At 40.0% G+C, this 22,780-nt stretch overlaps 3 protein-coding genes and 1 non-coding gene across 4 annotated transcripts; 1 reads left to right on the top strand and 3 right to left on the bottom strand.

Annotated features, from left to right (window-relative positions):
- Positions 1–1,533: 1,533 nt before the first annotated feature.
- Positions 1,534–2,013, bottom strand: LOC140991882 (uncharacterized). The gene has a single exon (XM_073462048.1). The coding sequence runs from the start codon at positions 2,011–2,013 to the stop codon at positions 1,534–1,536; it is 480 nt and encodes a 159-aa protein (XP_073318149.1).
- A 2,887-nt stretch (positions 2,014–4,900) lies between these two features.
- On the bottom strand, positions 4,901–5,806 carry LOC140991881 (uncharacterized). Its single transcript, XM_073462047.1, has one exon. It carries the CDS (start codon positions 5,804–5,806, stop codon positions 4,901–4,903), a length of 906 nt encoding a protein of 301 aa, XP_073318148.1.
- A 7,809-nt stretch (positions 5,807–13,615) lies between these two features.
- Positions 13,616–13,721, bottom strand: LOC140956422 (small nucleolar RNA R71). The gene has a single exon (XR_012171461.1). It is a non-coding gene; the product is annotated as a small nucleolar RNA R71 (small nucleolar RNA).
- A 443-nt stretch (positions 13,722–14,164) lies between these two features.
- Positions 14,165–18,324, top strand: LOC140991880 (uncharacterized). Its single transcript, XM_073462046.1, has 7 exons — positions 14,165–14,549; positions 14,622–14,769; positions 14,956–15,357; positions 15,927–17,123; positions 17,274–17,431; positions 17,559–17,609; positions 17,750–18,324. Exons 1-7 carry the CDS (start codon positions 14,165–14,167, stop codon positions 18,322–18,324), a joined length of 2,916 nt encoding a protein of 971 aa, XP_073318147.1.
- The last annotated feature ends 4,456 nt before the right edge of the window (positions 18,325–22,780 follow it).

Genomic DNA, 22,780 nt, shown 5'->3' with positions numbered 1-22,780 from the left:
CCAAAACCAAAGACCATTAGCATGTGATTAAATATATAAATAAATATCTAGGGCTTCTTCCACCCCATAATTCATATCATATCAGCCGAAGTACACACACTCACACACAATAAAATTTTCGAAAGTTGGGAAGAAGAAAAGCTTGTCTTCTTCGTCGTCCGGTCGTCCAACGTCGCACCCTCGCCAACGATCGTATATTCGAGCGTTATAAACACAAAAGCACGTTTTATAAACCCTTTTAAACATCATATGAACCATATTATGCATGATTTAATTGTTTATGCATGAAAAATATGATTGTTGAATATTTTTACGGTAGAACGTTTATTTTCAAAAATAAGTTGTTTTTACGCTTATATGAAAAACGTTTTGAATCCAACGAGTACGCTGCCAACGTAGGATGTTATATGAATGGATGATGATTGAAACATGATAAAATTAAAGGTAAAACATGCTGGAACCGAAGGGGAAGAAAATCAGAAGAGGGCCGAGGGATGGTTTGGTTTGCACTTGGTTCTATGGCTCGGCTAGGGTGCATGGGGCGAATGGGCTCGACCAGGTCTTGAGGAGTGTTCGTTTGGGATGTGGTTAGGTCCTTGGAAGGATCCTAACAGGGCTAGGGCTCGCACAGCAGGGCTGTAGAAGAGTCCTCGCTGGATAGGACTCTTCCCGAGGGTGTGTGCTTGGTTAGCCGAGAGTTTCAGAGGGCGGCTCAGTATGGGGTTGGGTTGGGTGGTCTGGTCAGTACCCTAGGATGGTTCAGACAGGGGTAGGAAGGGATAGGGCTCGGTGGTGGCTCAGGCGAGGAGTCCCACACAAGAAGGAGAAGCAATTGCGTTTTGTAACGAAGAACAAGTATGTTGATATATATATCGAGTAGTACACTTATGAAATGCAAGTGTACATATGAGTATAGCAAAAACCCACTTACTTTTCTCTTCTTTGGATTAAAACATGAGGAACTTGTGGGAGGAATTCCGTTCGAACTCGTACAAGACTTGGTTGCTGCAAATCCGAGGCACGTTGCTAGAATTTCGAACAAGTCGAAGGGATTTTGGATAGTGCCAGCACTTTGAGCAGCAACTTTATCTCAAAACTTGGGACAAAAATGTGGTTAGGATGGACGTAAACCGAGGCTCGAAAATGGCAGCTAGGGAGCTCGAAAATGGACAGCTTTGTACCTTGTTTTGGTGTGGTTTCCTTCAGCTCTTGGGGGTATTTATAGGTTAGAAAATGAGGGGATTTCAGCCATGTTTAAGGCCTCTTTAATGGCCTTAAACACCATTAAAAGGGCTGTTATAGGTTGGCCATGGCTGTTCAAATTCAGCCTTGAATTCATGGCTTGAATGGGATTTAATTAATGGCTTGAATGGAATTTAAAGGCTTGGTTGAATCTGCATTTCATGGCTTTGTGTTGTTAATTTTGGGTCCTTACATCCTTCCCACTTTATGAGGAGTTTCGTCCTCGAAACTTGGCTATACCCGATCTTCAAAGAGATAATGGTATTGTTCTCGCATCTTTTCTTCCAAATCTCAAGTAGCTTCTTTTTCGGTGTGATTGGACCATTGTACTTTGACATATGGAATGGTTCGTCGCCTAAGTATTTGGTCTTTGGTATCTACTATTCGATTTGGAATTTCTTCGTACTTCAGTTCTTCATTTAGATTGCTCTCAACCAGAAGTGGTCCTGCCTCAAGAATATGATTTGGATCGGAAATATATTTTATTAGTTGCGAAACGTGGAAGACATTGTGAATTCTTGACATGTCGGGTGGAAGTGCTAATCTGTAAGCAAGTTTTCCAACTTTCTCTAGAATTTCAAAAGGTCCAACATATCTGGGATTTAGTTTTCCAGCCTTATTGAATCGAATTACACCTTTCATGGGTGACACTTTCACGTATGCTTTTTCGTCTATTTCAAACTCCACGGGTCTTCTTTTCAGGTCAGCCCAACTTTTATGTCGATCCTGTGCAGTTTTTAATCTCCCCTTGATCATAGCCACTTTATCCATCGTTTCTTGGATCAGTTTGGGTCCAACGATGGCTTTTTCTCCTACTTCATCTCAATATAGTGGTGATCGACACTTTCGCCCATCGTATGGTGTCATTCCAATACTGCTGTGATAACTATTATTGTAAGCGAACTCAATTAAGGGTATATGTTCACTCCAATTACCACTGAAGTCTAGAGCACATGCTCTCAACATATCCTCAAGAGTTTGAATTGTCCTCTCAGTTTGTCCATCAGTTTGAGGGTAATATGCCGTACTAAGAGTAAATTTAGTCCCCATAGCTTGTTGAAAGCTCTTCCAAAAACGGGATGCAAACCTAGGATCTCTATCTGATTGTATGCTAGCTGGAACTCCATGTAATCGTACGATATTATTCGTGCATAAGGTGGCCAGTTTATCTAGATTATAGCTCATGCAGACAGGTAAGAAATGCCTAGATTTTGTGAGTCTATCTACGATTACCCATATACCATCATGAATGTGTCTAGTCTTTGGCAAATCGACTATAAAGTCCATGGAAATATGTTCTCATTTCCATTCTGAGATTTCCAAAGGTTGAAGAAGTCATCCAGGTCTTTGGTGCTCAGCTTTGACTTGTTGACACACGCGACACTTAGAGACAAACATTGCAACGTCTTTTTTCATTCCACTCCACCAAAAGCTTTTCTTCAAGTCTCTGTATATTTTGGTACTGCCAGGGTGGACTGAAATTTTGACTTGTGTGCCTCAGACATCACTTCTTGTCGAAGATTTTCAATGTTAGGTACACACAATCGTCCTTTCATCCACACAACTCCTTTGTCATCTGTCTGGAGATCCAGTGATTTTTGTTCTTCAGCTTGTTGTTTCAATTTCACCAAAGCGGGGTATCGATCTTGAATTATCTTGATCGTTTATCGGAGGCATGGTTGTGCTGAAAGTGACACTAGAATTACTTTGCCCATATCATTCCGACTCAAAGCATCAGCTACCTTGTTTGCCTTGCTCGGATGATAGCTAATCGTCAAGTCGTAATCCTTCAGGAGTTCAATCCATCGTCTCTGCCGCATATTTAGTTCTTTTTGAGTGAACAAATATTTGAGGCTTTGATGATCAGTGAAAATCTCACACTTGGCTACATACAGATAATGTCTTCATATTTTTAGTGTGAACACCACTGCAGCTAGTTCGAGGTCATGTGTCAGATATTTTTGCTCATATGGTTTCAGTTGTCTTGAGGCGTAGGCAATTACTCTCCCATATTGCATGAGCACACATCTTAAACCTCCTTTTGAAGCATCGCTGTAGATGGTGAAGTCTTTTTCTTCAGTTGGCAATATTAATACAGGAGTAGATGCAAGTTTTTTCTTCAAGGTCTCGAAGCTTTACTCACATTCTTCACTCCATTGAAACTTAGAGATTTTTGCGTGAGTTTAGTGAGGGGTATGGCTATTGAAGAGAATCCTTCAAAAAATTTTCGGTAATAGCATGTTAGTCCCAAGAAGCTTCGAATTTTTGTCACAGTCTTTGGTCTAGGCCAATCTGAGATTGCCACTATTTTCTTAGGGTCCACAGCTACTCCTGTTGCTGATATTATGTGTCCCAAGAATGTGACGCATTCTAGCCAGAATTCGCATTTCTTGAACTTGGCGTACAGTTCTTTTTCTCTCAGCGTCTGGAGGATGAGACAAAGATGTTCTTTGTGGTCTTCCTCACTTGGAGAATATACCAGAATATCGTCGATGAATACCACCACAAACTTGTCAAGAAACGATTTGAACACCCTGTTCATGAGATCCATGAAGGCTGCCAGAGCGTTTGTTAATCCGAACGACATTACCATGAACTCATATTGTCCATACCTTGTTCTGAAGGCTGTCTTCGGAATATCATCTTTTTTGACCTTGAGTTGGTGTTAGCCTGACCTTGAGTCGGGCTTCGAAAAGACTGTAGCTCCCTTGAGTTGGTCAAACAGGCCATACATCCTTGGAAGCATATACTTTTTCTTGATTGTGATCTTATTCAGTTCTCTGTAATCAATACACAATCTCATGCTTCCGTCTTTTTTCTTTACAAATAGGACAGGAGCTCCCCAAGGAGACGTGCTTGGTCGGATTTGCTTTTTATCCAACAATTCTTGAAGTTGTTCTTTCAGTTCTTTCAACTCTGCCAGAGCCATTCGGTATGGTACTTTTGAGATTGGTGTAGCATTGTGTTCTAAATTAATCTCAAACTCCTCTTCGCGGTCGGAGACTGTGCCAGGGAGTCTTTCAGGAAAGACATCCGGAAATTCTTGTACTACCGGAATCTTCTCCAGTGCAGTTGTCGTCTCTTCCTTTACATCGTTTATCATAGCAAGGCAAAATTCTTCTCCACTTTTCATGGCTTTACAAGTCTGGGAAGCAGGCAGTAAGGATTCTTGTTTCTTGACTTTGCCATAGTAAACAATTTCTTCTTTGTTTGGAGACCATAGTTTGACGTTCTTCATGCGACAATCTACTAATGCATGATTCTTTGATAGTCAATTCATTCCTAGAATGACGTCGAACTCCATCATGTTAAGTTGAATCAATTCGGCTTGAAATAGGTTCTTATTGATACAAATCTTACAATCTCTGTGCACCCTATGTGTTTCAATTGTCTTCCTAGTGAGAGTTGCTACTCTAAAGGGTTTGACAAGTATCTCAGGTATAAGCCTTAATTTCTTAGTGAACCTCTTAGATATGAACGAATGAGTGGCACCACAATCAAACAATACATAAACTGACATTTCATTGATTAGAATGGTATTTGTCACGACTTCGTTTGAGTCATCTGCCTCTTCTTGAGTTATTGCAAACACACAAGCGTTAGGCTTATTTTCCTTCGGCTTGTTGGGGGTAGTATCAGTATTTGACCATGTTCCTTTCTAAGGCTCGGGAAAATTAGCAATTCGATGTCCTAACTTCCCACAATTGAAGCATGCCCCAGACTTCCTACGACATTCCCCAGAATGGCGGTTATTGCAGATGGGACATATTTTGACCTCTTGGTAGGTTGGGCTGGATGAAGTGCCTTTGAATGATCCGCTGGACTGGTTTGGTCTTTTGAATGGTTGTTTCCCTTGAGACGATTGCCCAGTCAGAGATCGTTTATTCTTATTTTCGTCTTTCCGACGTCTGATGTCTGTTTCGGCTCTTATTGCTGTGCCCATTAGATCAGCAAAGCTCGTGTGTTGATAAACTGCTAAAGCTGACTGAATATGGATGCTCAAACCACGCTTGAACCGGTGCATCTTCAAGGTATCATCAGCCATGATGGTGGGGGCATAGGTTCCTAGAGAGTTGAACTTTGAAGTATACTCCACCACAGACATATCCAATGTTTGAGTGAAATTTTCAAATTCACCCAACTTCTGTAATCTCAATTCAGCCGGGTAGTACTGTTTCAGGAATACCTCTTGAAACTGTTGCCATGTGATTGGTCCATCTGTTGTCATAGCTAATGAGGCTGTCTCCCACCATTTGGATGCTCTTTCCTTTAAAAATGGTGTCACCACATCCACTTTGAACTCGTTAGGAATCTCGAGTAAGCGGAGTTGTGTCTCGATATTTTTGAGCCAATTTTGGGCAACTTCGGGGTCCGGGTCTCCTTTGAATGTTTGAGCTTGATTCTTTCGGAGTGACTCATAGTGATACTTGACCCCATGTGCTGGAAGTCCTAATGGTGGCGGATTGCCATTGGCGTTTGTGTTACCCAACCCTTGGATAGTGGTGGCCACAATAGTTGCTATGGCAATTAAGTCAGCTTGACTTAGGCCCAATCGCCCAATCATGGTGGTGGTGGCGGAGGTAGGTTCCCCTCATTGTCGATGTTATTACCGTTGCTGTTGCGATTTTCGTAGCATGGGTTGCGGTTGTCTCGTACTGGCCTTCCGTCCATGTTCTACAAGTGTACAAATCTCTAAGATATTTGTTTGCTAACATATATCAATGAACTGAAATCGTCCACTGATAAAACCAAATAAACTTTTTATTGATTCAAATGAAAAGGGAAAATAATACAAATCCAAGTTTTAGGAAGCACAAAAGGAGAGAAAATTCACGAGAAATCAAATGGATTATAATTCCTTATTACAAATAGTCACGACACTAAATCCTCAATCATCTAAAATCTCGCCATCTCCTACTGCTTCGTCTTCTATCGGCTTTTCTATTGGTTCTATTTCAGGTTCCAAGTCGATAAGGGCATCTTGAAGTTGTTGAACCTGATTCTGTAAGTGTTCGCTATCAGAGTCAGATGATGCACCGAATCTTGTAGTTCCTGAATGATCACTTCTTCTTGCTGGTGTCGTTGGACCGCTATAAAAGAGGTCTGCTCTAAGAGAGCCTTGAGATGAGCTTTCTGTTCCTCCAGCTCGTGTTTTTCTTCTTGCTGAGTATGTAGAGTTGCAATCAGTTTCCCGTTGTCTTTCTATTCTCGGGTGACAGATGCTCGGAGGTCCTTAATGATGGTATCCTTGTCAGGGACGGGTATAACTCTCATACGAGCCGTGGCCCGAGTGCGAGGCATAGAATAATTTGAAGTCATTTCCTGAAACAAAAACAAAAACAAAAACAAAAACAAAAACAAAAAAAACTAAAACAAAAAAAAAAAACAAATGGAAAGGCTTATAACAATAGAATAAGATGGATAGCAACATTAACAGATAGTTTAAAGTATTTCGACACCTGATAGTATTTCTCGACAAAATTTCAGAAATTTGTATAGGGAATTCAAGCTTCAAAGAATTCAACATGCATAGCAATGAAGTTGGAAGATGTTATTCCTGTGCTAGATTATGAAAAGTAGGTAAAAACAAGACTGAACCCGAGAGCTCCGCGCTAGGGCAGCCAAATAATACCGCCCCAGAGCTCCAAACGCTGTACAAGGTCGCAATTTCAAGAACCCTCCGTGCTAGGGCGGTCAAACTCTACCGCCCTAGCGCCCCTGGCACTATCTGAAGTTGTAGTTTCAGAACCCTTCGCACTAGGGCGGTCAAACTATACTGCCCCAATGCCCCTTGCGCTGTAAAAAGTCTTAAGTCACTTGGAAACTAGATTTTTCTTTTGATATCCTTTTTATTTGTAATATATGAACGTCGGGAAAATCCCAGCCGGATTTTGGACCTGGTGGCTCTGATACCACTAAAATGTCACGCCCCAAAACGAGATGTGCCATCGGCATTATTTAACAATTTAAAATCGTGTAACAACAAGCCACGTAGTACATCAAATAGCCAAAAGCCAATATATTACATAAATCGATAATCGTCTTTACAATGCGATTGAAACGAAATGCGGAAGCATAAAACATGATAATACTACTAAAATACAGAATGACAAGACTGATATTCAATTGGATTGGTTTCATCATTATCCCCAAAAATATTATTGTTATTTATCTTCGATTTGTTCCTCGTTCTTATCTGGTGTGGGAATGTAAGGGGTGAGTATTTGAGAAATACTCAATAAATGGGGATCAATCGTGCATAACAAATATCAAGGTTATAATTATACAAATATATCATCAAAATTTCAATCATAGACATGTTGAATCGAATACGAACAAATTACAAATATAGCACTGAAAATCATCTCATTTTCATGGTTTATGATATAGTGGATTTTACTTGTTTTTCATGTCATGTGATGTCCCATTGTGTTGCATATATCATTTAGATTGCATGCATTTTGTGGTGTTTTGGCATACATTATGTTTTCTTGTTGCCCATAAGTCTCGTGGTTGAAAATGCAGACAATTCGTGAATAAATTGAAAATAAGTGGTCGATTTTCGAGGGACGTCCGCCCGGGCACACATTTATGTCCGCCCGGGCGCCTGCAAGGTATGGATTGGTGAAGATTTGCGCAAGCTATCCGCCCGGGCGAAAATTTATGTCCGCCCGGGCGCGTCAAAGAAAAAAATAATAGAAGATTTGCGCAGGACATTCGCCCAGGCGGAAACTTATATCTGCCCAGGCGCAGTTGATTTTTTGGAAAGATTCTTAGCCGATTTCTTCCATTATTTCTGAATGTGGATGAGATGGAAAGGGATTTTTGGACGAATTGGTGGGCAAGCAAACATTATTCAGAGCCAAGAAGTAGAGAAAAACGGAGAAAAGCTTGGAGCAAAGTTTGAGAGTTGAAGATTATCGAAATTCCAAGCATCGACGTTCTTCGCGTGTTTCGTCAAATTTAGTATTTCTAATTTAGAATTTATTGTTTAAACATTGTTTTTCTCCTTCTCAATTTGAATTATAGTAGTTAAACTTTCATATTTGTTGGGATTAAGGGGATCTTACCCCAAATGTTGATTTAAGTAATTTATGTTTCGATTATCGATTTATTCTTGTGGCGTTTGTCGGTTGATCTCATACAGATTGTCAAGGAGAAGTTCTTTGAAGGTTCGTCTGATTATTCAATTGTTTCAATCGTGATTATTTGTTGCTAAGTTTTATAGCTTAGAGGTGAATATCACAAATTCATACTTGTTTCAAAAGATCGGGACAACGTCGATCCTTGTTCGTTATTGAATCGAGGGCGCGATTCCAATTAATCGTGTTTGATTTTCGTTCGTACGATGATTCATATCATTTGGTATCAGTGCTTTAGGTTCCTTTGATTCAAGTAAGTTTATCGCTCTATTATCTCATTCTATTATCAGATCTGTTATCCTTTCGTTTCTTTTTCAGATCTGTTTTTTTTGTTCATTCGTTCTTCGTCAGTTTCTGGAAATTTGGTGATTTTTTTTGTTTGGATTTTCGAGTTGTACTCAGCCAAAAAAAAATACAAAAAATCCGAAAATTCACCATTATCTGTTTTTGTCTTTTGTTCTATTCTCTATTGTAAGTCATATTCAAGTATCTCTCACAATCAAAATTTTTTTTTTATTTTTTTCAAATTTCTTGTCTACACAGTCCAAGTGAGTCGATCACAATTGTTCACAAGTTGAACTTAATTGTTTGATATATATCCAAATACGAAGCTTGAGCACGTTTGAGGGAACTCTCGAATTCGAGTGAAATTACTTGAGTGCGAGTGAACTTTCTTTGGAGTGACCAGTGAGTATTTGAAGTGAGGAGTGGACAAAAAAAAGAAACGAGAGACGAGCGAATTTTCTTTGGAGTGACCGTAGGCATAAGGATGAGGAATATATTTTATTTCTGCTAACGTTTTCTTGTAGGTATAATGTCCGAAAGAAAAATTGAGAAGGAGGTAGGAGATAGTATGAACCAGGGGTTATCTAAGGTTCAAATGGAGGCATTGTTTGGAAATTTTTCTAGGATGATGAGAGCCGAGTTGGAGCCTTTGCATGAGAAGTTGGATAGGATTGAGGGTAGTGCTAGTGGTAGTAGATCTAAATCTAAATATGTGTAGAGGCGAAGATGAGGATGAGATGGATATGGGAGGCGACTATGAGAGCCAGAATGAGAGTTGGGGTAGGAATATGGGTGATAGAGGATTTGGGAGAGGAAAAGGAGAAGCTGTACGGGGTAGGTACTACGATGGTGGTAAGGAGGATTGGAATATGGGCAGCATTAAGATGGAGATCCCGTCGTTCCATGGTAAGTCAGACCCAGATGCTTATTTAGAATGGGAGAAGCGAGTTGAGTTTGTTTTCGATTGTCACCAATACTCCTAACTCAAAAAGGTTAGGTTGGCAGTCGTTGAGTTTATAGATTATGCACTTATTTGGTGGGATCAATTATTGACCACTAAGAGAAGATGCACTGAGAGACCTATAGAAACTTGGGATGAGATGAAGAGAGTCATGAGAAAGAGGTTTGTGCCCAACCACTACTATAAGGAGATGTTTAAGAAATTGCAGAATTTGAAGCAGAGTACGAGAAGTGTCGATGACTACTATAAGGAGTTGAAAGTAGTCAAGATTAGGACCAATTAAAGGAGGATAGTGAGGCGACGATGGCACGATTTCTTTGTGGCTTGAACAGGGATATTCAAGATCAAGTGGAGCTTAAGCACTACTTGGACATTGATGAGATGGTGCAAATGGCGGTAAAGGTAGAGGAGCAACTCAAGAGGAGAGGAGGTGGTCGCACTACTCAAGTGGGGAGTGCATCAACATCTTGGCTTTCCTTCATTATTACACGTGAAGAAGGCAATGAGGTGGAAAAGCCCAAAGCAGAAGTTAAGCAGAAGACACCTAAACAAGGAATGCAAGGTAAATCTTAAACTTCTATTAATCGTTCTAGAGATATCAAATGTTTTAGGTGTCAAGGAGTTGGCCATATCGCTAGCCAATGTCCTAACAAGAGGGTAACGATAATGAATGCTTATGGGGATTATGATTCTCACAGTGATGGAGATGATGATAAGATGCCTGAGTTGGAGGATCCTGATTAGGGATATGAGACGGTTGTAGGTGAGGCATTGGTGACTAGGCGTATCATGAGTACCCAAGCCGAGGAGGAGGAGACCACTCAGAGGGGGAACTTATTACATACTAGATGCTTTGTAAACGAAAAGGTTTGCAATGTTATTATAGATGGAGGGAGTTGTACCAATGTAGCTAGTTGTGAGATGGTGGATAAGTTGAATTTACCTACTGTAAAACATCATCAACCTTATAGGCTATAATGGTTGAATGACTGTGCCGAGGTGAAAGTAAATAGGCAAGTTTTAGTTGCGTTTTCAATTGGAAAGTACGTGGATGAGGTATTATGCGATGTTGTGCCAATGCATGCTTGTTATATCTTGCTGGGTAGACCTTGGCAATACGATAGGAAAGTGAGGTACTCATTTGTACTAAACAAAGAACCGATTGTATTACTTCCCTTGTCCCCAAAAAAAAAATATTGGAGGACAAATTAAAGAAAAGAAAAAGAGATGAGACTGAAAAAAAGAGCGTTCAAAAAAGTGAGATGGCCTTAGAAAAAGAAAAAGATATGGTCGAAAGAAATAGTGAACAAAAGAAAGATGACCATAGACAGAAAAATAGAAGAAAATGATGAGATGAAAGAAAAAGAGAAAGGAAAAAAGGCCAAAGAAAAGAAAAAGAAAAATAATTTGATGGCCCAAAAGAGTGAGTTAGAGAGTTGTTTATTCTTCCATAAGCCATTTCATGTACCTTTGTACAAAGTGGTTTATTCTCATTGTGATGATATAGCCGCTCAATCCCGAGCATTATTATTTCGCCTTTGTAGGATTTTGGTGAAGTCTTGATTAGGAGGCTAGCAAATGTTGATGGTACAGAACTGCAATGGGGTGATCCATATGATGTTGAGAGCAATCATCTTGAGGTAAGAGTAGTTGACCCCGCAACGATTATGACGTATGACATTCTTCGTTATCTTAGTTCGTTGTGTTGTCGTTTTCGTGGGTTTGGAGAACGTGTCGAACATGTGATATTTAGGAGGTATGACTGTGATTTATCATTTTTGTCTAAGTATCATAGAATTGAGGGTGGTAATATACTGCATAAAACAAATTCAACTGTTATTGATTTTGAGTTTTCAAAAATTGTCAAATTGAAGAGGCTTTGTTATGGGAATGAATTAAATGCGTTGGAATTAAACTCATGTGATGTGATAAATGATAGCATGGATAGTACATTTAGTGTGTCCTATTTGCATGATTTATACGTGGTTGGTGGTGGTTTTGAAGGGTGCACGATAGAATATGATAATTTCTCCATTCATGATGAATATATGTTTAAAGAGAATAAATTTTTCGTTATATGTTCATTGCATGAGATAATCCTTATTCCTAGTGAACTATGGTCGTACACGAGTATGGATTTTATTTTTGTGTTAACTAGGTCTAAGAAGGGGATGAATCTGATATTTGTGATAGTTAATTATATTTTATCATTTGGTTTCGTTTGTTATTTGGTGTATGTTAAAGTTGGTGAGTTGATAGTGAAGGCAACCATGAAGCTAGGGTTCAAAGCATTGGTGGAGCACGGTGGTGCTAGGACCTACAAACTTGAGCTTAAAGGTAAGCATATTGATCATATAATCCTTGTTATTACTAACTTGCTTCATTTTTGTGTAGGTATCAAAGATTTGAGAACAAATCCTTTTCAAGAAGGGGAGGATGATGCGATCATGTTAGGCCCAAGCTCCGAGGAAGGTGTGGAAAGCATGTGATCTTGTTTGGGAGTCATTTGGAGTCATTGGAACATGATTCAAGCAATAAATGATGAGGAATCCCGAAGCAGCGGCGCCCGAACGGCCATAATTTACCGCCCGAGCGCCACAATTATGGTCCAAGAGAAAAATTCCCGAGCACCTCGCGCCCGGGCGGACAAAACTTACCACTCGAGCGAGAGCCGGATGCGAGAAATAAAATCCCCGAACACCTCGTGCTCGGGCGGACGAAACTTACAGCCCGAGCGAGAGCCAATTGCGAGAAAATCTTGAATTTCCTAGTTTAGAGTTTTAATTATTTTGGAAACTAGATATTGATATCCTTTTTGATATGTAAACATGACGAAATTTGACACACAATTCAGATGATTATTGAGTTTTATACAATTGTTCTTGAGTTTTCTCTCAAACAATAGAAGCTTTTGCTTTGTTCAAAATCAAACTTATCAAAGTTTATACTTTGTGGTGTTTGTCGATCATTCTTACGCAGATTGTCAAAGACGAGTTCTTTGAATGTTCGTTCGCGTGTCGATTGTTTTTCTTGTGATTATTTGTTGCTAAACTTTTTATAGTTTTAGAGGTGAATATCACACAATACTTGATTCAAAAAGTCGGGACAACACAACACGGATTCTTAAAAGTTATTGAATTGAGGGCGCGATTCCAATTAATCGTGTTTGCGTTTCTTCGTATGAGGATTCACATCATTGTCTCTAGTGGAACGATACTCGTACTCTAGTATATTATATTATAACTTGACATCGTGCACTTGCGATTATTTCGAGCTTAAATTTTATTAATTTTGACCAAGAGTTTTACAGTGCAAGTTTTGCTCGATCAAGTTTTTGGTGTCGTTGCCGGGGACTGTTAATTCACAATTTTATTTTTAGTTATTTTCTTTAGCATTGTTTTATTTTTCTTGAGCTAACACTCCATATTCTATTCCAGATATCTTTTCCAGTGCATGCCAAAGTCACTTTATGTGGAGCTTGAGCAGTGTGACCCTGAAATTGAAAGAACTTTCCGTAGGAGAAGATAGTAGCAGAAACTTAAAGAACTGATGGAAAGGCACGAGCACGAGCATGAGGAGGAACACCATGAATATAGACATGTTGAGGTGCCACGCCACATACCGATTATAGAGTATGCCCAGCCTTCTTTGGATGGTGCACGCCCCAGCATTGTGAGGCCTATTGTGCGAGCAAACCACTTCAAAATCAAGCCAGCTATAATTCAGATGATTCAGAATACGGTCCAGTTTGGAGGATCTGCATTAGATGACCCAAACACGCACATCGCAGATTTTCTTGAAATTTGCGATACTTTTAAATTTAATGCAGTTTCTGATGATGCTGTTAGGTTGTGTTTATTTCCTTTCTCCTTACGTGAAAAAGCTAAAGCATGGTTAAATTGTTTGCCTATAGGTTCGATCAACACATGGGAGGACATGGCGAAAGCATTTCTCATTAAATACTTTCCTCCATCTAAGACCATGAAGCTGCAGGCAGATATCACCACATTTGCTCAATTAGAGCAAGAGTCTTTATATGAGGCATGGGAGTATTTCAAGGATTTATTACGAAGATGCCCTCATCACAAACTATCACTTTGGTTAGTCATTCAAACATTTATTGTGTCTTGCTTACTCCTAATCGTACTATGATAGATGCTGCTTCTTGTGGAAATCTATTGAGAAAAACTGCCGAAGAAGGACATGAGTTGTTGGAGGAGATGGCTGCTAGCAGCTATCATCCTCAATCTGAAAGGAACAACCAGCGAAGAAGTGCAGGAGTTCACCAGGTAACTGACCTTTCTGCTATTACTATGCAACTTGATGTCTTGAACAGGAAATTGGACGGCTTGAATATGGGTGGCACGACTATGCGTCTTCAAGAGATGTTTTGTGATAAGTGTGGAGGTGAACACTTTGCGAAGGACTGTCAATATGGCAATCCCTTCTATGTGCAAAACGAGGCACCAGTGAATCAAGTGGGAGTCCAAAACAGTCCAAGGAATGATCCGTATTCGAACACACATAATCCTGGATGGAGGCAACATCCCAACTTCTCATGGGGTGGTCAAACAGTCAGAATAGACCACATGGAGGACAGCCGTATGGAAAACAACCGATGTACATATCAGACCCTCCTAGAGAAGAAAAGTCCAATTTGGAGCAGATAATGTCTAAGTTCATCTCATCTACCGAAACTAGACTCCAAAACCAAGATGCATCTATAAAGGGGCTAGAGAATCAGATTGGACAATTAGCGAAGATGATAGCAAGTAGAGAGTCGGGCACCTTGCCAAGTAACACAGAGACCAATCCAAAAGAGCAAGTGAAGGCCATTGAGTTGAAGAGTACGAAAGTTTTAGAGTCCAAGGAAAAGGAAAGAAGTCAAGTACCGGATGAACAGACTGAGACATCCAAAGGTAAGTCTTCTAACTCTACACCAGCACCCACTGCACAATTCAAAATTGTTATACCTCTTCTTTTTCCCATAGCATTGAAAAAAGCAAAACTTGATGCACAATTCGATAAGTTTCTTGAGGTATTTAAAAAATTGCATTTCAATATTCCTTTTGTCGATACTTTGATGCAAATGCCCAGTTATGCTAAATTTCTGAAGGACATCTTAGCAAACAAAAAGAAGTTGGAGGATCACATGACGGTAAATTTAACTGAAAATTGCTCTACTTTGGTGCAAAACAAGATCCCACAAAAATTTAAGGATCCAGGGAGTTTTTCTATTCCTTTCATGATTGGTGATGTTGTTTTTCATAAAACCTTATGTGATCTTGGTGCAAGTATTAACCTCATGACTTTGTCTGTGTTTAGGAAACTTGGTTTGGGAGAACCTAAGCCAACGAGAATGTCTTTACAGCTAGCAGACAGATCTGTCAAGTATCCACGGGGAGTTATTGAGGATGTGCTAGTGAAAGTGGATAAATTTATTTTTCCGGTAGATTTTGTGGTGATTGACACGGAGGAAGACATAGAGATGTCGTTGATATTAGGGCGGCCATTCCTTGCAACTGGCAAAGCCCTAATTGATGTGCAAGAAGGGCAGTTGAGAATGAGAGTGGGGGAAGAGGAGATTACTTTTGATGTCTTTAACGCACTTAAGCACACATTGCATTCTGATAGTTGTTTTAGAATTGATGCTTTTGATTCACTTGTGTGTAACTATGTGCAGGATGCTACTAAGGACTTTTTGGAAGCCACTCTCAGTACTAAATTGTGAGAAGATGAATTGGATGAAGAAAAAGCTAAGATAGTGGCATACCTTAATGCCAACCATCCATGAAAGAGGCCAATAAGGATGAGATTAGAGGATATGGGAGATCGGAGAGACTTGACCCCTCAGAAGTCAAGCATAGAGGAGCCACCAACTCTTGAGCTCAAGTCATTGCCTCCACATCTGAAATACGTCTATCTATGTGAGAATAATAAACTTCATGTGATTATTTTTCTGATTTGATGGATGTGATGGTGGGAAAACTGCTGAAAGTTTTGAAAGCGCACAAGAGTGCATTTGCGTGGAAGGTGGCAGATATCAAAGTAATCAATCCATCAATCTGCATGCACAAGATATTGATGGAAGAAAAGTACTCACCTCTTGTGAAACCTCAGAGAAGATTGAATCCAAAGATGCAAGAGGTGGTAAAAGCAGAAACTATCAAACTCCTTGACGCAAATATTATCTATCCTATATCTGATAGTGCATGAGTGAGTCCTGATCAATGTCTGCCAAAAAAAAGTGGGATTACTGTTATCACAAATGAACAAAATGAATTAATACCCACTAGGATAGTTACGGGATGGCGTGTGTGCATCGACTATAGGAAATTGAATGATGCCACCCGTAAAGATCACTTTCCACTTCCCTTCATTGATCAAATGCTTGAGAGGTTAGCAGGTCATGAGTTTTATTGCTTTTTGGATGGGTATTCAGGGTATAACCAAATCATGATTGCGCCTGAGGACCAAGAGAAAACCACTTTCACTTGTCCTTATGGCACCTTTGCTTTTAAAATGATGCTTTTTGGTTTGTGTAAGGCCCCTGCCATATTTCAACGATGTATGACCACGATATTTTATGACATGATAGAAACTTTCCTTGAAATATTTATGGATGACTTCTCGATATTTGGCTCTTCTTTTGATGACTGTTTGCAGAATTTGAAGGTGGTGTTGATGAGATGTGAGCAGACGAATTTGGTGCTGAATTGGGAAAAATGTCATTTTATGGTACAAGAAGGCATAGTATTGGAGCACAAAATATCAGAGCATGGAATAGAGGTGGATAAGGCGAAAGTAGAAGTTATCAAGAACTTACCACCTCCGACATCCATAAAGAGAGTTAGAAGTTTTCTAGGCCACACCGATTTTCATCTGCATTTTATTAATGATTTTTCTAAAATTGTCAAACCTCTATATTCTTTACTTATGAAAGATGTGCTCTTTGATTTTAATTCCAACTGTCTGCAGGCATACGAGGATTTAAAAGAGCGCTTGGTGACGGCTCCTGTTTTGGTGGCACCGGATTGGGATCTACCCTTCGAGGTCATGTGCGATGCCAGTGATACTGCGGTGGGGGCTGTGCTTGGCCAGCGGCAAAACAAGGTATTTCATAGAATTTATTACGCAAGTAAGACCTTAAATGAGGCTCAATTGAATTATGCAACAACTGAAAAGGAATTACTTGCTGTAGTATTCGCGCTTGACAAATTTCATTCATTCCTTGTTTTTTCCAAAGTCATTGTTTACACAGACCACTCTGCATTGAAATATTTACTTACTAAGAATGATGCAAAGCCACGCCTACTTAGGTGGATTTTATTTTTACAAGAGTTTGATTTAGAAATAAAGGATAAGAAGGGTGTTGAGAATGTGGTGGCTGATCACTTGTCTAGATTGGAGCTTATTAGTAATAACTGTGTAGATCATGTCATTAATGATTGGTTTCCTGATGAACAGCTATTTGAGGTGAAACACTGTCCTTGGTATGCAAATTTTGCTAACTTTCTTGTCACAGGCACACCATCACCCAATCTATTGTTCCACCAACGAAAAAAATTATTTTCTGACGTGATGCATTATTTTTGAGAGGAACCGTTTTTGTTTAAGATTTGTGAAGATTCCATGATAAGAAGGTGTGTTGCAGAGGAAGAGTTTGGTCAAATTATCGACCATTGCCATGACCGTGAGGTAGGTGGTCATTTTGGACCGACAAGGACGGCATCTAAGGTACTTGAATGTGGCTTCTGTTGTCCGACTCTATTTAAAGATGTTCGTTCTTATGTGCTTGCCTGTGATAAGGTAACATCTCTAACAGTCATGAAATGCCATTAAACAATATCATTGAGTGTGAGGTTTTTGATGTGTTTCATGGGGACCGTTTCCTAGTTCGTTCACGAAAAAATATATTCTGGTTGCAGTTGACTATGTGTCTAAGTGGGTAGAGGCAGAACCATATGCCACTAATGATGGTCAGGTGGTCCTGAAATTTTTAAAGAAAAATATTTTTAATAGATTCGGAATATCACGAGCAATCATTAGTGATGGTGGCACCCATTTTTGCAAAAAACTATTTGAAAAACTTTTGAGCAAATATTGTGTCACGCATAAGATGATGCTAGTGGTCAAGTGGAAGTGTCTAACAGAGACATCAAGCGGATTTCGGAAAAAGTGGTAGGTGTCAGTCGGAAAGACTGGTCTGTAAGGTTAGATGATGCTCTTTGGGCATATAGGACTGCTTTTAAAACACCTATAGGCACTACACCATATAGACTATTGTTTGGTAAAGCATGTCATTTACCTGTAGAGTTAGAGCATCGGGCATACTGGGCAACAAAAGCACTAAAATTTAACTTTACTGATGCAGGTGAACGACGTCTACTTCAATTGGATCAGTTGGAAGAATTCCGAAATATGACATATGATCTCCCATTATCATACAAGGAGAAGACAAAGAGGACTCATGACAGGCGAATCATCGAAAGGGAATTCAAGGAAGGCGAAAATGTCCTACTCTACAACTCCCGATTGCGACTGTTTCCCGGAAAATCGAAGTCGCAATGGTCTGGTCCATTCGTGATTTCAAAAGTATACCCATCGGGAGTCGTAGAACTGCAAGATGGAAAGGATGGGACATTTACGGTCAATGCCCAGCAACTGAAGCACTACATGGGTAACACAATTTAGCCACAACTTGGAATCACCCGGTACCAAGACAATCCGAACTGAAACTGACCGACAGTCAAGCTCTCGACTATATTGAGAACTACCTCTTTTCCCTATTTAATTCGATTTTACTATTTTAGGTATTTATTTATTTGAAAAAAAAAAATTTGGCAGTGCACGTGGTCGCCAATCCTTTGGTCCGCCCGGGCGCACTGGGTGAAGATTTTTATCTCAAAGCCGTGTATCTTCTGCTCGGGCGCACATTTATGTCCGCCCGGGCGCGCCTCATCTTTTAAAAAATTTTTGAAAGCCGCAAGACATCCACCTGGGCGAAAACTTATATCCGCCCGGGCAGATCGCGGAATTCTTTAAGTTGCAGACCTCCTCTTTTTCTTCCCCATTCGAACCCTAACATTTTCCTCTCAAATTTCCGCCGCTAAGTTCCGGCGACGTTGTTTCCCTCCACTCTCTTCCAGCTTTGGTCTTGCTAGAGTTTCCCCGAGCACAAGCTTCTCCAACGCTTCCCTTCCCAGATTTCGGCGAGTCATTATTCCGACAACACACATCCTACTCAGGGTTTTTTTTTACAAATCATCCACAATGCCTCCGAAGAAAGCTCGGGAAAGTCATGATGCTTCATCGTCATCCTCTCGTAATTCTCATTCGTTTGTGAATAATGCTACCAAAGAACGCTATGAACATGCAAAAATACATCGAGCTCCGATTCGAGAGCATGGTTTTCAGCTTGTGCAACAAATTTCAATTATTAATCAGATTACTAATCAAGGATGGGCAAAATTTTGTGCCCAACCACAAGCCGCGGTGGCACCGATAGTGAGAGAATTTTATGCCAATGCGGCTGAGCGGAGCGGTAATAAAGCATATGTGAGAGGAAAGCTAGTGGAATATAGTTCTGTAGAAATTAACAGGTTGCTTGAAACACCAGTTGTGGATGATTCGATTTATATGGCATGGGTAGAAAACCCCGACTTAGACTTGATGATGAGCAGAATTTGCTATCCGGAATCTCCGTGGAAAACACCTGGATCCCACACTTGTTTCGCTGAGAAATATTTGTTAGTCCCGACTCCGATGTGGTATGCATTTTTGGCCACACGATTGATGCCAGTCGGGCACACTAGCGACGTACAGAAGGAGAAGAGGGTGTTGCTTTATGCACCGATGACCTATATACCAATCAATGTGGGAAAGATTATCTATTCACAGATCCAGCTGAGCATTCACGATCCTAATATGGCATTATTCTTTCCCCACATTATCACCGAGTTCACAGCCTTCGTGGTAACTTCATCGATATTACCTACCAAATATAAAGCTTGTTCAGGAAGACCATCTAATTCTCCGGAAAAGATCGATTGAAACCCTCTAATTGTGCGGGTGTCGGCGTAGTTTTTCAGGATGATGATGTGGTTGCCACCGACCAAGGCCGTGGATGACGCCAGCTGGCTACAGAAGACCGAGGTATGGCGGAAGGCTTTTCCTCAGTTTGGCCCTATATGGGATGGCTTGACTTTTGATCCACTGCCACAGCAGCCCCCACCACCGGCCCCACGACCTCGACGTCGCCTTTTTCAGGATCGGATGGACTAATTTGCAGCATTTGCTGACCATCAGTTACAGTGGTAGGCAGTGAGCCAGACACATCAGATAGCTACCGATGCCATGCTGCGTTTATCTCTGAGCCACACTAGTATTGATCCGACTCTTATTACACCACTTATGCCAGATTTCCCGCCGCCGTTTCATTTTCACTACGCCGATGCACCAGAGCCGGGAGCTGGCGTCATTCTCCCGGAGGCCCACGAGGAGGAGGATCATTGAGAGGGGAGTCACTTATGTCCCTTATTTTATTTCTTGCACTTCTTTTCGTTCATTTTATTTATTTATGTTTCTGTTGCATGATTAGATTATACTGTGTCCTTTTTGTTGTGCACTCTCTGTCTCTTTTTATATCATTTGTTGCATTGGGGACCATGCTCGACTTTAGTATTGGGGGTGGATGGGTGTTGTTTGGTGTGTTCCTTTTGGTGCTTTGTTGGTTTCATTCGTTGACATTTAGTATTAGTCATTTTGCATTGGGTGTGTGTCAGCCGACAGTGTTCGAAGTAGTACTTGTTAGCCAATGATGATTATAAGGTGATGAGACATGCCCTTTCCGTCATGTACTCGTATTTTTTTAGCACATACTGTGGTAGAGACATGAAGTTTTATGTAAAATGTTGAATTCTCTTTGCAGGAATGTTAGAACTAGAAGCATGCATGATAAGATGGTGAAAATTTATAACTAGAGTGGGGTACGAAGATGTTTGATGGTGTGAATTGCGCTTGACTATATTTTCTTGAATCGAGGTATCTATCAGCAGCGAAAAAAAAGAAGAAAAAGATGGAGATGTAAGGTGTGGGGGAGCCGAAGGAATGAAATCCTATTCCTGCTAACGATGGAGATGTAAGGTGTTGGGGAGCCGAATAAAGGAATGAAATCATATTCCTAGCTAAAAAAGCAGAACACATGGATTTGAATCTGAAATGAAAGGTTCTGATTTAGTCCTTTTATTACTGTATTCCAATTCAGTCAAAAATAAAAAAAATTTATTGGCTGCTGGTGGTTACTGAGTGCAGAAGAATGGAAGATAGTAAGATTTACACTAACAGGCTGATTTAAATATCTGACAATGGTTGAAAAGGGATCCCTCTGTCATATATGATGCTAGGACTAACGACACTCACATACACGTTCAGGTTTTATTTGAAACAATGTAAAATGAAAGGTTCTTATATAGTCATTTTATTATTGTATTCCAATTCAGTAAAAAAAAATTTATTGGTTGCTGGTGGTTACTGAGAGCAGAGGAATAGAGGAGAGTAAGATTTACACTAATAGGTTGATTTAAATATCTGACAATGGTTGAGAAGAGATCCCTCTGTCATATATGATGCTAGGACTAACGACACACACATACACGTTTAGGTTTTATTTGAAACAATGTCTAAACCAAGGAAAGTGCGAAGAGTTGTGCTTTTGCATTGATCGACAAGGGAATATGTTGAGTTTCGCTGAGGCTAATTGGGACCATGAACCCACTTTCGAGCTATTTTGTGTCATTTTCGTTTTGTCTTGTCACTTGTTTTGCTCGAGGGCGAGCAAAAGATTAGTATTGGGGGGTTGATATAGGTGGATTTTGCTTGTTTTTCATGTCATGTGATGTTCCATTGTGTTGCATATATCATTTAGATTGCATGCATTTTGTGGTGTTTTGGCATACATTATGTTTTTTGTTGCCCATAAGTCTCGTGGTTGAAAATGGAGGCAATTCGTGAATAAATTAAAAATAAGTGGTCGATTTTCGAGGGACGTGCGCCCGAGCGCCTGCAAGGTATGGATTGGAGAAGATTTGCGCAAGCTATCCGCCCGGTCGAAAACTTATATCCGCCCAGACGCGTCAAAAAAAATAATAGAAGATTTGCGCAAGACATCTGCCCCGGGCGGAAACTTATATGCGCCCGGGCACAGTTGATTTTTTGGAAAGATTCTTGGCCGATTTCTTCCCTTATTTCTGAATGGGGATGAGATGGAAAGGGATGTTTGGACGAACTGGAGGACATGCAAACATTATTCAGAGCCAAGGAGTAGAGAAAAATGGAGAAAAGCTTGGAGCAAAGTTTGGGAGTTGAAGATTATCGAGAATCCAAGCATCGTTATTCGCGTGTTTCGTCAAATCTAGTATTTCTAATTTAGAATTTATTGTTTAAACATTGTTTTGCTCCTTTTCACTATGAATTCTAGTAGCTAAACTTTCATATTTGTTGGGATTAAGGGGATCCTACCCCGAACGTTGATTTAAGTGATTTATGTTTCAATTATCGATTTATTCTTGAGTTTGCTACTGTTTTTCATTACGTTATTAAAGTGCAGCTAAATTTAATAATCATTTCATATCGCGGGTGAGTTCGACAGAATAGCTTGTGATAGGAACGAGTAGCATAGTCTGTGGATCTATAATTTACATAGAAATATGAAATTGGATACATGTTGATAGTTATAGTCCTAAGGGTCGAAAGCTAGGGGATTTCATAGGTCGGCATGCGATTCACCTTTGATAAATAATTAAAGAAATTTAATTACTTCACCGAGTAGAATTAGTTTAGCATAGTTTGAGAGGGCGTGTTCAATTGATTAGGAAATTCTGTCGGAAGCGTAAATCACTATCGAACGAATCAAGTAATTAACGAGGGGTAGGTGAACCGAAATTCCCAACAAATTCATTTCTCATTGAACTTTAATAAACTATTCTAGCTTATATATTTCAGCATTTAATTCCTGAACATTTTTATTTGCATTTTTTATTTAAACATATTAGTAGTAAACAATCATTCGAATTTCGTTGCTAAAGATTGAATAACTGAAAATAATAATTGCAAAATACAGTTTCTAGTGGAACGATACTCGTACTCTAGT

Source organism: Primulina huaijiensis, chromosome 13 (assembly GCF_012295235.1).
Source record: "Primulina huaijiensis isolate GDHJ02 chromosome 13, ASM1229523v2, whole genome shotgun sequence".
Lineage (NCBI taxonomy): Eukaryota > Viridiplantae > Streptophyta > Magnoliopsida > Lamiales > Gesneriaceae > Primulina > Primulina huaijiensis.
Note: the sequence above shows the minus strand (reverse complement) of the source record. Positions and strands in the feature narration are given on the sequence as shown.